At 42.9% G+C, this 15,472-nt stretch overlaps 3 protein-coding genes across 5 annotated transcripts in view; all 3 read right to left on the bottom strand.

Annotated features, from left to right (window-relative positions):
* The window catches only part of LOC124283426 (protein wech-like), a 57,713-nt gene that overhangs the window by 37,493 nt on the left and 4,748 nt on the right, over positions 1 to 15,472 (bottom strand). Inside the window, exon 2 of one of the 3 annotated variants that reach the window (XR_006900340.1) lies at positions 3,397 to 3,400. The gene's annotated coding sequence lies outside the window, so the exon portion shown is untranslated. Of the gene's footprint in view, positions 1 to 1,884; positions 1,965 to 3,396; positions 3,401 to 15,472 lie in introns of those variants that run through there. The other 2 variants (XM_046719484.1, XM_046719483.1) reach the window with 2 other exon arrangements.
* Positions 1,503 to 12,446, bottom strand: LOC124283435 (E3 ubiquitin-protein ligase TRIM56-like). Its single transcript, XM_046719491.1, has 7 exons — positions 12,061 to 12,446; positions 11,500 to 11,568; positions 7,955 to 8,115; positions 5,393 to 5,476; positions 4,413 to 4,513; positions 3,845 to 4,145; positions 1,503 to 3,492 (listed from the first exon to the last, which is right to left on the bottom strand). The coding sequence occupies exons 1-7, from the start codon at positions 12,444 to 12,446 to the stop codon at positions 1,859 to 1,861; spliced, it is 2,736 nt and encodes a 911-aa protein (XP_046575447.1). The 3' UTR covers positions 1,503 to 1,858.
* Positions 11,502 to 14,716, bottom strand: LOC124283427. The gene has a single exon (XM_046719485.1). The coding sequence runs from the start codon at positions 14,528 to 14,530 to the stop codon at positions 13,280 to 13,282; it is 1,251 nt and encodes a 416-aa protein (XP_046575441.1). The 5' UTR covers positions 14,531 to 14,716; the 3' UTR covers positions 11,502 to 13,279.

The raw sequence follows: 15,472 nt of genomic DNA, 5'->3' as shown, positions 1-15,472 counted from the left end.
TAGAGCAAGATTGGGCATCATGTTGTTAGCATTGAGGGGATAGAGCAGAGAAGGAGGAGCTTGGTGTCAGTTGGTTGTCTTAGTAGGGCATCATGTTGTTCAGCATTGAGGTGATAGAGCATACTGGACACCTTGCCGTCCTTGGTCTATCCCCTCAAAGCTGAACAACAGGAAACCCTACTAAGACACAGCCAACTGACACCAAGGTGTCCTTCCTCTATCCCCTCAATGCTGAACAACAGGATACCCTACTAAGACACAGTCTACTGACACCAAGATGTCCTTTCTCTATCCCCTCAATGCTGAACAACAGGATACCCCCCTAAGACACAGCCTACTGACACCAAGCTGTCCTTGCTCTATCCCCTCAGTGCTGAACAACAGGATACCCTACTAAGACACAGCCTACTGACACCAAACTGTCCTTGCTCTATTGCCTCAATGCTGAACAACAGGATACCCTACTAAGACACAGCCTACTGACACCAAGCTGCCATTGCTCTATCCCCTCAATGCTGAACAATAGGATACCCTACTAAGACACAGCCTACTGACACCAAGCTGCCCTTGCTCTATCCCCTGAATGCTGAACAACAGGATACCCTACTAAGACACAGCCTACTGACACCAAGCTGTCCTTGCTCTATCCCCTCAATGCTGAACAACAGGATACCCTACTAAGACAAGGCCTACTGACACCAAGCTCTCCTTGCTCTATCCCGTCAATGGTGAACAACAGGATACCCTACTAAGACACAGCCTACTGACACCAAACTGTCCTTGCTCTATCCCCTCAATGCTGAACAACAGGATACCCTACTAAGACACAGCCTACTGACACCACGCTGTCCTTGCTCTATCCCCTCAATGCTGAACAACAGGATACCATACTAAGACAAGGCCTACTGACACCAAGCTGTCCTTGCTCTATCCCCTCAATGCTGAACAACAGGATACCCTACTAAGACACAGCCTACTGACACCAAGCTGTCCTTGCTCTACCCCTCAATGCTGAAAACATGATGCCCTACTAAGACACAGCCTACTGACACCAAGCTGTCCTTGCTCTATCCCCTCAATGCTGAACAACATGATACCCTACTAAGACACAGCCTACTGACACCAAGCTGTCCTTGCTCTATCCCCTCAATGCTGAACAACAGGAGACCCTACTAAGACACAGCATACTGACACCAAGCTGTCCTTCCTCTATCCCCTCAATGCTGAACAACATGATGCCCTACTAAGACACAGCCTACTGACACCAAGCTGTCCTTCCTCTATCCCCTCAATGCTGAACAACAGGATACCCTACTAAGACACAACCAACTGACACCAAGCTGTCCTTGCTCTATCCCCTCAATGCTGAACAACATGATGCCCTACTAAGACACAGCCTACTGACACCAAGCTGTCCTTGCTCTATCCCCTCAATGCTGAACAACATGATACCCTACTAAGACACAGCCTACTGACACCAAGCTGTCCTTGCTCTATCCCCTCAATGCTGAACAACAGGATACCCTACTAAGACACAGCATACTGACACCAAGCTGTCCTTTCTCTATCCTCTCAATACTGAACAGGGAGGGTAACAACAAAGTATGATGCAGCCAGTGCATCACATCACTGACTTCGCTTGCATATAGAAGCTCTGTCCACGAGTACCTGGAGGAAGTCACAGAAGAGAACGTTCTGAGCTGATGATGTGTGTTTAATGATGTGGAATGCATTTCTGGTGATGCACATTTCTATGATCAGTTTTCAAACACTATCCAATCTGATCAAAACATCTGTTCTGATCTGTTATGGTGTAACTTATATTTTACTGATGCTGGGATGCATACTACATATGAGACTACATAAAGTTGAATTCCAGAATTTGAGAATCGTCACACGCATACATTGTATCATGTCTGTCTACATACAATCCCCGTAGATAACCAAAGCCTCCATAGTCTCTGACAAACTCCCCCGACTCTGTCAGCTGTATCACCTTGCCAGTGTTCCTATCTACAAGCAGGATGTCTCCTGTGCTGGTAGTTGTGATACCACAAGGGAAGGTGAGTGCTCTGTCTCCGGTGGGGGCGTATCTCCACACAACATCCCCCTCTGACGTCAGACATGTCACAGGCCTCTTCCTCCAGTCAGACACAAGTATGTTGCCCTTGTTGTTGACACACATGTAGAAGGGACGGGGAAACAGTGAGTTGCCATTGTATGTAGTGACTGACCTCAACACGTGTCCAGCCATGTCCAGGATATCAACACATCCACAAGCACCTGCTGCTAGAGATGATGGATTCAGAACAGCCAGACTGTAGTATCCGGTACGTGTTGTGATGGTTGAGAGCAGCACCAGGTCAGGGGTCACTTCTATTGTTACAATCTGAAGGGAGTCTGGGACACCAACCATCACCTGCTTCTCATTCAACTGTGTTATCCCGCTTGGAGAGTTATCCAGGGTAAGTTTACTCTGGCATGAATGATTATTTCTTGTGAAGAAAGATTTCACACACGTATTTTTGATGTCCGTAACAATACATGTCTGTACACCATCTACAACCAGAACTGTCACATTAAATTGAAGAGGGTCCTTCTCATTACCCGACACCCTCCCATCTATCCTGTCAACCAGCACTGGGATTGGCAGATATTGCTCTCGATCCCGGTATGTGACGTCAATCTTCCCCAACTGTAGGTTATCTAGGGCCTTTAGGACATTGCCAGTGTCTGGTGTAAACCTGATGTCATCTATTCTTAGGGTGTCTGCTGCCTCTGTATCCCTGACATCCTCCATCTCTACAGCTCCAGACTCCCAAGCCTGATACGCGTCATACAGGTCCATCTCACATTCCGATACCAAGGCCTGGTCGATGAACTCACAATGCTGTCTGTACATCTGCATCTCGATCTCTTCAAGTTTAATATCTGCCTTAAGTTGCTGTGTTTGTTTGTCTGTAATATCCTTGACTTCATTCATCAGCTGTATTTCTTTCTGTTTGATGTTGGCGATGACTCTCTCAACAGCAGATTTGATGTGACCTTCTACAGCTACTTTAGTTTTCTCTATTCCTCTAATTTTCTTGTGTGTTTTTTTAACCAGCGTTTGTTTTCTATTCATTTTCTTTGATAATACTTTCACGTTCTTTCTCAAATGGTACTTCATGGTTGGCATCAATGACTCCATGGTAACGACAGACTCACATTTCCTGTGGTAAATTACGCAGCATGTCTGACATGCGGCTTTGTGACAGTCCTTACAGACGAACTTTATAACCTCACCCTTGTGTTCCGGACATACAACCTTGCGTCTTCTCTTGACCTTCATCTCTCCTGAAAGGTCACACATTTCATGGTCATGTGATGCTGGACTTGCACGATGCATCTTGACACATCTCTTGCAGAGGAACACTTCACACTCAGCACACCTTAAGGTTCCTGGAGTTGTCTCCCCTAACTTCTCACACACCGAGCAAAACGAACCAGTATCTGAAAGTGGACACATCTATGGTAATTTAACATTTCACAATGATATATTCATAAGCTTGTACAATCGACTTTGCTTTCAGATGTGGAAAGGGTTTTGTCGCTTTTCTTGAAGATTGAGATATCCAGGCAAAATCATGACTATTTTAAGGCATAAAAAGAGTGGTACCCTGAAGATCCCCTGATACCAGATACCCTGAAGATATTCCTTACATGTTGTGCCATTTGTAGACTATTTTAGACAAATTACATGTATATATATATTTTCAAGGGCTTTGTGGGCTTTATCATACAATTCACACAAGTGACTGATAATAATCAGTATGTCAATCGACATTTGCAAAGGTTGTCGCACCTGCAGTACTTGTAGAAGGTTCCTGTGTGTCAATCAGCCCCTGTATAATGATGCTGGCTTTGATCTGCCCCGCCCACTCCTCCACCGGCCTGCTGGGGTTGGGGACCTTGGTGTCTTGTCGACAGCAGGGACAGGGGATGGTCTTGGACTGTACTGCATCTGGCCTGGTCTGGACGTATGAGGTGACACATTTCCTGCAGAATGTGTGATCACACCTCAGTGTACACGGGTATGTGTACTGTTCCTGGCAGATCACACAGGTCAGGAATTCCATCACTTTCTCCTTCTGTGACGTCGCCATCTGCAAAACAAGAATCACACCCGGGTTACAATGATGGACAGCCAGGTCACGAACTGCCCACTACTAAGTCGCTCTTGTGAAATGTGGGGGATACTGGGATAGCCTCTCAGGGTTCAATGGTATTATTCTCTATAAAACTGTCTTGATTATTCAAATTGATTATGCCTTAAATCTGAATAGGTGTTATCGGTGATCTGAATGTATACGAATTATTCACACGATGAGACTGTCTTCTGTCTCCTGGATGCTTTGAAATATGCAACCCACCTGTCTACCTGTCTCTTCCGCGTACCACACAAGGGAGGTAACTGAGACAACGCGACTAAACGTGATTTCTAAACTACCTGAGCAGATGACGAAGTAGGTTTCTGGATCGAATCTAGGATGAATACTATAATTAAGTGAGATATCGACACAATCCACTATTCGTACGCTGTTGTTTTATAAACACATTTTAGTGTTAAGGAGGAGTTCCTTATCTGTGTTTCTGGTGTATAACATTTCGTGTCTTGTCGTTCAACATAAACCAGAAAGAAGTAGCTGCTGCCCAAACTCTCACGCACGCATGCCCTCATTTACTTCGGGTATCAATGGAAACAACATAACTTGTCCACTTGTTTACAGATAATGTATAAAACATTTAGTGCAAAACATATTGCTTATAAATCTATTAAGATCCTCAACTATCGTAGTTGAATGTGTTAATGAGTCCAAGGTATAAAATATACTTGTGGCCTATTCGCCAGGGGGAATATCCGCAGGGGATTAAACATGAAACGTACTGCAGTTGGCCATAAGTGAGTCATCACTAGTGAAATTTCCATAAGCTAACATGTTAATTATCTGTTGCAGGACTATTTTTGATAAATTGAGTAGGAGTCATTTTATTTTGATATTGTGCAAACATCTTTGAAATCACCTTCAGCTACGTGTACATAATTTTCTTTCATCTTTCCGTTGATTAGTTGTCGAATGACATCTGATTAAGTACAACTTAGTTTTAATCTATTCCATAGACAGCAATGTTAAACCTGATTGGTATGTCTAATATATGTTGTTTTAAATAGTTGCAGTTTTCGTAGTAATCATCGGAAAATTGAATGGAAATTATGTTTATGTAGCTGAGATGATTTCCCAGCTGGTAGATATGTATTGAAAGCAATTCGACCGAAACTAACTTTATGAAAAGTATTCTTGCAAGAGTTAATTAACATGCAAGTTTAAGAATTTCACTAATGATGACTCACTTATGATCAGCTTCTGTATCAAACCCGCGACCTTCCACTCTCCGCTCTTCTTGAATAAGAATACAATGAGAAGAGTGTCATGCACTACAAGATCACATGTGCATAATTTGTATATTAGTATGTATATCATTATTGTACCATAAACAAGCACCGCAAGTATAGTTGTGTTATTTTCATGCATTAAGAACATGAGTATTTCACTCATATAAAAGCATTATTGAGCTAAATACCTATAAACAAGATAAATTTTTATTGTAAAATTATAAAATTGTTATTTCCATGCCTCATTTTGGCAAGCAAGTGATATAGTATGCACACTTGGTTGTGTTAAGATAGATTATCCACAGATTATCGACGCAGATTTTTATCGATTGTCAGTCTTTATTCTGTTGTTCTGTTTTTTCCTATTGTAGATAAACTTGACATCAAGTGTTCTAGGGGAAGTGGCCCAGGAGTTCAGAACGTCAACAAAGGTTTGTCAGATTTTCCATAAAATATATATTCATTGCCTATAGTATAGTAAAGTATATTTAAGTTCAAGTGAAGAAATCAGTCAGTTGTTCTATGGCTCACCAGTAAGAATAGACCAATATTCCCTAAACATTCCCTTGAATGAATCGATAATTGTATCATCTTAGAAAAAAGTATCAAAGAATCGATGTATCGATGTAGTGTGGCATCTAGGGCTGGGACGGGCAGGAAAAAATCGAATCGAGTACCCGCATGTACTTACCCGAATCGGAATCGAGTACCCGGAAATGTAAGGAAAACAGCGCTTCTGTCAATTTTCTGAATATTCAATCACGATTTGACAGAGATTATTATAGAAAACTTATAACGGTGGCAATAAGACATTAAAAATGATCTAAGCTATATAATTTACGTCTGTTTGACCAATATAAAGAGTAACACCATTACTTACATTGCTCGCTAAAATAAACTTTTCGTTCCTACTGTTACTGTAACTTGACTACTCACTGCTCATGCGCAGATACATTACAGTCGTTAATGATAACCTCCATTAATTGGACAATACCAATGATGTAAATGTGTGTTATGTCAATAATGAAAAAGTTATTATCTGCCCTTGTCATTACAGAGTTCTCTCCTTTCCGGGTACTCGATTCCTAGAAATAGGATCAGAAAGAGACTCCTGGAGAAGTGGGTCTTCTCCCCTTCCCCTCCCAAACTATAGATTGAATGCTAAGCCGACAAATGCTACGTGTCACAATATAATACACTCTTTAACACATGAATTGGGAATACTCAGAAATGAATAAAAATTTCCAAACGTTGAAATGTCTAAATCAGAAATGATGCCCTACCCCTATTTGTGGGGCTACTGCATGAGTGAGTGAGTGAGTGAGTTTAGTTTTACCCCTCACTCAGGAATATCCCAGCTATATGGCGGCGGTCTGTAAATAATCGAGTCTGGACCAGACAATCCAGTGATCAACAGCATGAGCATCGATCTGCGCAATTGGGAACCGATGACATGTGTCAACCAAGTCAGCGAAACTGACCACCCGATCCCGTTAGTCGCCTTTTACGACAAGCATAGTCGCCTTTTATGGCAAGCACATGGGTTGCTGAAGACCTATTCTACCCCGGATCTTCACGGGTCGCTGCTGCATGAGACACATGCACCCTATCAGACTGTGTTTTGGTGTTAAGTTCTACAGACATCAATCATGACAGGATATATATCATCAACAATTATCTTGATCAAGCACTTAATATCATGCATGTATCCCTTACTATTTTTGAGAGTACATGTTATCGTATGACAGGATGTGGATACCGCAGAACTATCATAGAGATGAGGCGAAATGGGGTTTAACGTCGTGCTTGAGAATATTTCGCTCATATGACTACGTGCATGCATGTGTATGTGCGGCTGCTTGTACTAGCCCAGACTTAAGCTGGTTTTATAGTGCTAGCCCACTGAGATACCATAGTGAAGCATGAATACCCCACTCAGACACATTATACTGATTCCGAGCCGACCAGTCCTTGTTGTACCCATTAATGCCGAGCGCCAGGCAGGGACCAACAAGTACCATATTTTAACGTCTTTTGGTATGACGCTGTCGGGGATCGAACCCACAACCTTCCGCTCTCCGGGCGGACGCTCTAACCACTACACCACGGAGGCGGTTTCTATCACAGAGACCAAAACCATTCAATCCAATGTGGCTCATATCCTTCAATCCAGATGTGAAGATCAACATCACTGACAGGAGTCGGAATCAGGAGACCTTTTAAATGAGCCGGAAGGTGTCTGGGCTTCTCAGTTCCCAGTTTCAGCAACCCGTGAAGATCCGGGTTAGAATTGGTCTTCAGTAACCCATGCTTGTCGCAAGAGGCAACCAACGGGACTGGGTGGTCAGACTCGCTGATTTGGTTAACACATGTCATCGTATCCCAATTGTGTAAATCTGTGCTCTTGCTGTTGATCACTGGTTTGTCTGGTCCAGACTTGATTATTTATAGACCACCGCCATATAGTTGGAATATTGCTGAGTGTGGGGTAAAACTAAACTCACTCACTCACTCACTCACTACACAGGAGGCTGGTAGGATCACCAAGGGAGGCTATCTGGTCGTGACCTCGGATGCTACAAGGAAACAGATGTTGAACCAGGCGGACTGCATGGAGAAAATACGCACAGTCATCTTCGGGGCAGGTGAACTTCCTCGTGAGCTCACAGAGCAGGAGAAGACTGTGAGAGACACAAGGTATTAAATCAGTTTATTGAACTCACATTTTAAGTTAAATATCTTCAGTAACCCATGCCTGTCGTAAGAGACGACTATTGGGTGGTCTGGGATGCTGACTTGGCTGACACATGTCATCGTATCCCAACTGCGTAGATTGATGCTCATACTGTTGATCACTGGATTGTCTGGTCCAGAACTGATTATTTACAGACAACTGCCATATAGCTAGAATATTGCTGAGTGTGGCATTAAACAACAACCAACCTTAGAATGTACTTGTACATTATAAACAATACGGAAGCAAAACGCCCATTTGACCATTTTTTGGCAATGTGAGTAGATGTGTCTAGCTGACATGCAGTCAGAATTTGTGAAGAAAGTCTGCTTTGTTGTGTGATGGTTTCTACATCAAGATTGGAAAAATTATTATTATTCAGCCAAAATATTCCATGTAAATTCCAGGTTGGAACTGGCTATGAAGGAGATGTCAATATTGATCTTGTGGCGGGGTTGTTGGCTTGATCGACTGTCATTGTGATGGTATCTTGTGTTGCTCATAACATCAATCACTAGTTTGTCGGATCCAGTCCCTGTTATGTGCAGGTGTTTGTGACCTGCAAAATTGCCATGTGTCGTGTTAAACATGAAACGAATAATGGGAAGTTTTGTTTACGAAACTGTGCCCAGTAACCTGTGTTCAAAATGTTACACAAATGTATCGTTTGACTTGTTGTGTCATAACAGGACATCATGAGACATTTGTTATAATATCAACCACTGGTTTGTTTGGTCCCGCCTAGCTTCTCAATAGAAATCCATGAAATGGACGGAGTAACATAATCGTGTAAATGAAATCAAGTGATCATTTATGATACATTATGTTTAAAGTGGTACTCAGAAATAATCAAGTGTGGTGGGCGAGCTGGCCAAGGCACCAGGCTAGTGATCCAGCGAGGTTGAGGTGCCGGGATTGAGCCCACCTGTGACCAGGTGTAAAACCCTTGGAGTCAGCTTTCTGTGCAGACTCTTTCAGTGTTGTCACAACCCCTAGTGTATAGTACACAACCCTGTGCACTTATAAGAACCCACGAATCCGTTGGTATATGACCAGATGGTGGCCACAGGAATACGTGCAAACACCTAGTTGCGGGTACAACAACGTGCAGTGAACTTGGACAAAGTACTGTGACTGTGTCCCAGTCCACCCAGCTGTCAGTGGGTACCTCGTTAGGATGGGAAAGCCACAATAACTTGGTGCTCTAGTGGCAGCAAGAGTTGTATGTTCCCGGGGAGTTGAGATTGATAATACGATTGACAGAGATTGATTGAGATTGACATCCAATGTTCGAGGGGAAAAATACCAGAGCCTTGAGCATGCACTAGTTGCGTGGATATGTGCGCTATATAAATATCCTATAATAATAATGATAATAAAAAGATGGTGACTTGTAAGTAACCAAGTCGGGACCAAGTCCCGGTAGTGATATTGTGAGCACCAATCCACAAAGCCACTCAGATGGACCACCTAATCCAGCTGGCCACCCATGATGACCAGCATTGGCTGTTGGGGGCATGTTCCATCTAACCATGAAATACGCAGGACCCAAGCAGTTACTGATCGCTCCAGCATTGAACATCTTGAAAGAATGAACAATAAGTTAGAATCTGTAACTGAATCATGTCTGCAACTTAATTTTTGACAGACTACTGGGAAAAATGTGGATTTATGATTGTTGTGTATTTCAGTATTTTATTCAAGCCTATGTGAGGCGGTGGGGTAATTTATAAAATTAAACGAGACTTACCTGTAAGTTGAAGTTTGATAATAATTCCACCGACCTATGGAGTACTGAGGGATCACATGAGATGTGCGCATGCTCAATTGCTTCAGTTTTTAAAGTAAAATATGATTTTAACCAATAATCCCAGGGATGGGAAGGAGATGGATTCCTCAGTATCCTCAGTAGGTCGGTGGAATTATTATCAAACTTCAACTTACAGGTAAGTCTCGCTTAATTTTATAATTCCACCTCCTATTCCGTACTCGAATCCCATGAGATGTTTAGAGAAAATCATATTTCCAACATAATCCACAACAAAACACAAGATCACTGCTGTCCAAAATGTACTAGGTCAACATGGCACTACTAAAACATATGATCACAACACTGACTGATCAATTGAAAAAGACAAATAAACAACCCATGTTGTCATTATGCAATGAATCAAACAAGGTAATAAGTGTTTCTGTGGTGAGACTTAACCTTAAGGGTTATCATTCTGAGCCATTAACAATAAAGTCTCTCCGAATTGTCCATTGTCAGATATAGGCTTATCATAGAACTGCCTGAACACACATTGGTTACTCCAACCAGCAGTCCTCAAAATAGTGGCGAGTGGCACATTGGCAGCTGCAGCTGCTTTGTTGAGGCTGATCTCACACTGTGAGGCTTAAACATTGCCAGGTTTATTCCTGCAGCAGCAAGAACACCTCGAATCCATCGGAAATAGTGTCTTTGCTCACTCGTTGTGTGAGGCTTTTGTACTGCAATAAACAAAGCAGTTTCATCTCCTCTGAGGTCTTTAGTCACATGAACATAGTCTTTGAGCAACTTAACAACACATAATCTATTGTCTGAAAATCCAGGGATGGTTATCTCCCCTTGATGGTGTCCAGGTCTTGTTTGCTTTAATAAATCTCCAAATCTAATCCTAATACTATTGTCTACAATATCTACATTTCTACAGTCTATCAAATGGAGGGATTGAACACGCGTTGTCCTGACAATAATAACAGTAACATAGCCAACTTAGTAGTAAGCTCTTTCAAATCTGAGTCAGATTGTGCTTTAAGATATTGCAAAACAACAGATACATTCCATGTGACGTTATATTTGGGGAAGCTAGGCCTTAAATTGAATACACCCTTCATAAATCGTATGACAAGGTGATGCTGTCCAAATTGCACATTATCTACTTTTACTACAGATGATAACGCAGACCGTGCTGAATTTATAGCAGAATAGCTCAGTCCTTTCTGATAAAGAAGCTGCAAAAACTCAGACCATCATTTAAAGATGGTGAAATGGAATTAATACCCTTTCACAACAAAATTGCATCCATCTTCGCAGATATGTCCTATACTGTTTCTTGGTGGTACTTTTCCATGAATGCAAGATGATGTCTGCAGCAGAGCCCTGAATTCCTTGACCTTGCAGGACTTCCCCGGACAAGCGGAAGGCCAGCCAGTTTCAACTTGCCTTGTTGAAGTAGTGGGTGTACTTTCAGTGGTAGATGGCCGAGTGTCAGGAGGTGCTTGGACTTGGGCAGCAATCGAGACAGTCGACTGACAATTCTAGGGCGAATTGAACCAGCTCTGTGTTGACCATAGAGGTGCTATCATGAGAGCTTCTGCTGCCTCCATCTTGATTTTCTGAGCTACTCGTCCAATCACACTGAATGGACAGAAAACATAATTATAACAGGTTGCCCATGACAATGTGAAAGCATCTATTGCTTCTGCCCCTGGATCTGGGGACCATGATACATATCTCTCCACCTGATTATTTAGCCTTGATGCAAATAAGTCTCTTTCAGGCATACCAAATACTTTAGCTAATGTCCCAAACACATCAGTATCTAACCTCCATTCAGTATCATCCCTTGTATTCCTAGAAAACCAATCAGCCTCAGAGTTATCAACACCAGGTATGTGTGCTGCACTTAACCAAATGTTCCTCTCCTTACACCATAACCACATCTGCCTCGTAATATCATTACAAGTCTGTTTACATCCACCCATATTATTGGTATAAGCCACTGCTGTGGTATTGTCCAGCATAAGTCTAATATGGGTGTTGCGGAAGGTTTTGCACAGAGATTGGAGTGTAAGCCAGGCGGCATAAATTTCCAAATAATTAATGTGTCTCTCACTTTCCATAGCTGACCACAGCCCACCTGTTTTATCGTTGCCACACACTCCCCCCCAGCCTCTCTTTGAAGCATCAGACTGTACTACAACATCAGGTTGTGGAATGGAAATAGGCTGGGGGCATTTCCCTGTTTGGTCTATCCACCATTGCAGATCTGATTTACATGCCTCATCTATCTGCACAATTGCTTCATAATTGCCATTACACCTTGACAAACTCTTGTTTTTAAAATTCTCAATTCTCTTAAAGAAAATAGGTGCATGTTTCATGCCATATCCACTGGCATTGAGCTGCCCCACTAAAGACGCAAGTTCTCGGATTGACACACTTTCCTTATTCAACACATTCTTGCAACTGTTGCCAATTTTCTCCCCTTTCTCTTTTGTTAAGTTTACAGTCATGGTCTGACTGTTTATAACAAAACCAAGGTAGGTAATCACTTTACTGGGTGTGAGCACTGATTTTTCTGGATGAATGGTGAAACCTAATCTGTCAAGTAATCGAACAGTTTGAATGACATTGTCTGCACAGTGCTTTTTATCTTCCCCAACCAGTATTGAATCATCAATATAAGCACTATTGGAAAAACCCTGCTTCCTCATTGTAGAGAAAACAGGTTTCAAGATTTTTGTAAATGTTCGAGGGGCTGAAGATAGTCCATTAGGCATACATGTGAATTGGTATAGTTGTTGATTCCAGTAGAACCGCAGGTATTTTTGATCACTAGGCCTGATCGGTATTGAAAAATAAGCATCTTTCAGGTCAATTGATGCAAAGTAGCAATCCTGTCGAACAAGATATAAGGCAGATTTGAAAGTATCCATCTTAAAGTGGTGTGAATCCACGATACCATTAAGTGACTGTAAGTTCAGGATAACCCTCAAGGAATTGTCTTTCTTAACCCTTGTGAAAATGTTGGAGATATATTCCCCACGTTCATGGAAACACTCAACAATGATACCCTTGGCTAACATTTCATTGATCTCACAGTCTACTTGGTGCCATTCCTGTTCATTAAACAAGATAGGTTTGGGTACATAATGTTGAACTGGCAACTCAAGGAAGTCAATACTAACTCCTGCCACACTAGATAAAACCCAGTTATCAGATGTCACACTGTACCAATGATGCACAAACTGCTTAGTTTTGCCTGCAGTGAAATTCTGTGGCACATTAGATAGACTGTGTAATAAGTCTCTCACCTCTGCACTATTGTCACTGTCTAGTGTTTCCGCTATTTTCTGAAGTTGTCCTCCCTGGGACGTCGGTTTAAAAAACCACCATGTTGGTTTCCTCTGCCCCTGGAGCTCTTAACCTTGTTGGGGAAACCCTTTCCTGTCCTGATGGGTTGTGTCTGTTGCCTGTAGGGGTCAAACCTCTGATTTCCCCTATACCTGTGGCGACTAGGTTGCCATGATGTGCCTTGGCCAAGTTTGCACCCAAGCTGACTGGCATCAGAAATGTCTTTGATGCGTTTTCCAAGTTCATCCCCGAACAGATATGTTCCTGAATTCTTCCCTGGCATAGCAAAACACAGTTTTTTGTAGGGGCCTTTGAGATCAGTTTTAAACCCTTCTCGTCTCTTGGTATTTAGATCGCCATGAGCCCCTGCAAGGAGTCTTATTGCATCAGTAGCTTTCATGAGTGTGTCTTTAATGTCCACTTCTGATTTTGTGACTATGGCACTCATGAGTGCATCTGTTAACTGGATTAAGGGAATCATGGCTTTCACCATTAACCCCTGGGTCTGTTGGGCCCTCAAGTCTTTAGTCCTCGTAGCCGGTTTGGCCTGTTGCCATATTTCTTCGTTGGCCTTTGGGACCCTCAATGCCTCACAATTCTTAGGTCTCTTGTACCTCCCCATCACCTCTTTCAATTTTCCCATGTGCGGGCTCTTAGTCATACCCTCATTCACTGATTTGGCCAGGTCCTCTCTCAACGATTCCGAAGTATCGTCGTCTTCTCCAAAGAACTCATGAAAATCAGCCATAAGAGTTATGATATTGTCGTCCTCGGGGTTTCCTTTTGTTTCGCACAGGTTTGACTGAAGGGAATCAAAACAATCCGACTCAGAATCGTCTCCAACAAGTCCTTCGTCGTCACTGTATACATCATGGGCGCCGCCATGTTGGTTATCCCCGGAAGTTGCATTCGCCCCACTTCGGGAATCTCCGGTGCCATCTCCACTCACCGAAGTTGAAGCCACGACCTGTGAACTTCGGGTCTGCTCGGTACCACCCGAAACCCCTTGCTGAGAAATAACTTTCCCAAAGTTAGAAATAGCCGATCCAATGATTTTCTCCATAGAAGCACACTGAGCTCTTTGACTGGCCATCATGAATTCCATACAGTGTTCCCATGAGAAAGACGGCTGTCTATCAGTCTGATGGTCCACGGCATCTGTGGCTTCAACCCTGTCACTGACCTTCGACCCCTGAGGTTGTCCAGTCCCCGAGGGACTAGAAAGTTGTGCACAGTTTGACATACCTAGATCAGGAGTGGTTGGGTTGATCAAAGTTCCTCTGATATTGTCCACAATCTCAAAAATACTCTGTCGAGAAGTATTTTCCAAGTCAGTGCTTGGTCCCTTGTCTGACCCCCAGGGGAGCCGCCATGACAGGGATGACCACGACCAGGGGCCGTCTCGGTCAAAAACCAAAAGAGTCAATTTTTACCACGGACACTGCGTGTCTACCCCAAAAGACTCGAGATTAATCACCACTGGGACTACACTCGTAGTTCCCGCAATTCTTCTTCCAAACAAACCTCTTCTCAAGCGCTGAGAGATAAAATATGAGAGCGATGTAAATTCTTCTGAACTAAAGCAAAAAACGCGAGCGTACTGAAGCAATTGCGCATGCGCACATCTCATGGGATTCCGAAGTACGGAATAGGGAGGTGGAATTAGTGGTTAAAGTGTTCGCTTGTCACACTGAAGACCCGGGTTCGATTACCCACATGGGTACAATGTTGAAGTTCATTTCTGGTGTCTCCTGCCATGATGTTACTGGAATATTGCTAAAAGCGGCATAAAACTACACTCATTCAAGCCTATGTGGTTAATGAAGTGGGCATTTTGACCTGTGCTTGTTTCAGGATGGCTAAGGCAAAGCAGGCAATGCTGAAGGACAAAAGACACCACTCCCTCAAGAAACAACATCGCCAGACTCCAAATGTTGGTGGTTCATGACAACAGAAGACATGAGCATCATAGTGTGTGTGTGTGAGAGAGATTGTGTAGTCCATCGTGTGATGGAGATGATGAACAAGTGATTGTTGACCACCTGAAGGAGTTTTGATTCTGTCATTCAGACTTTGTGTACCATCAGATGTATGGATCTGTGTCATGATGACTCAATCCGATTGTAGCCCTATTAATTAAACAAAAACATGTACCTGCCGTGTCGGAAACAATGTGATTCCAAGC

This window comes from Haliotis rubra, unplaced genomic scaffold, assembly GCF_003918875.1.
Source record: "Haliotis rubra isolate DU_JTF1 unplaced genomic scaffold, ASM391887v1 Scf315, whole genome shotgun sequence".
NCBI lineage: Eukaryota > Metazoa > Mollusca > Gastropoda > Lepetellida > Haliotidae > Haliotis > Haliotis rubra.
This window is presented reverse-complemented; position numbering and strand designations above follow the sequence as displayed.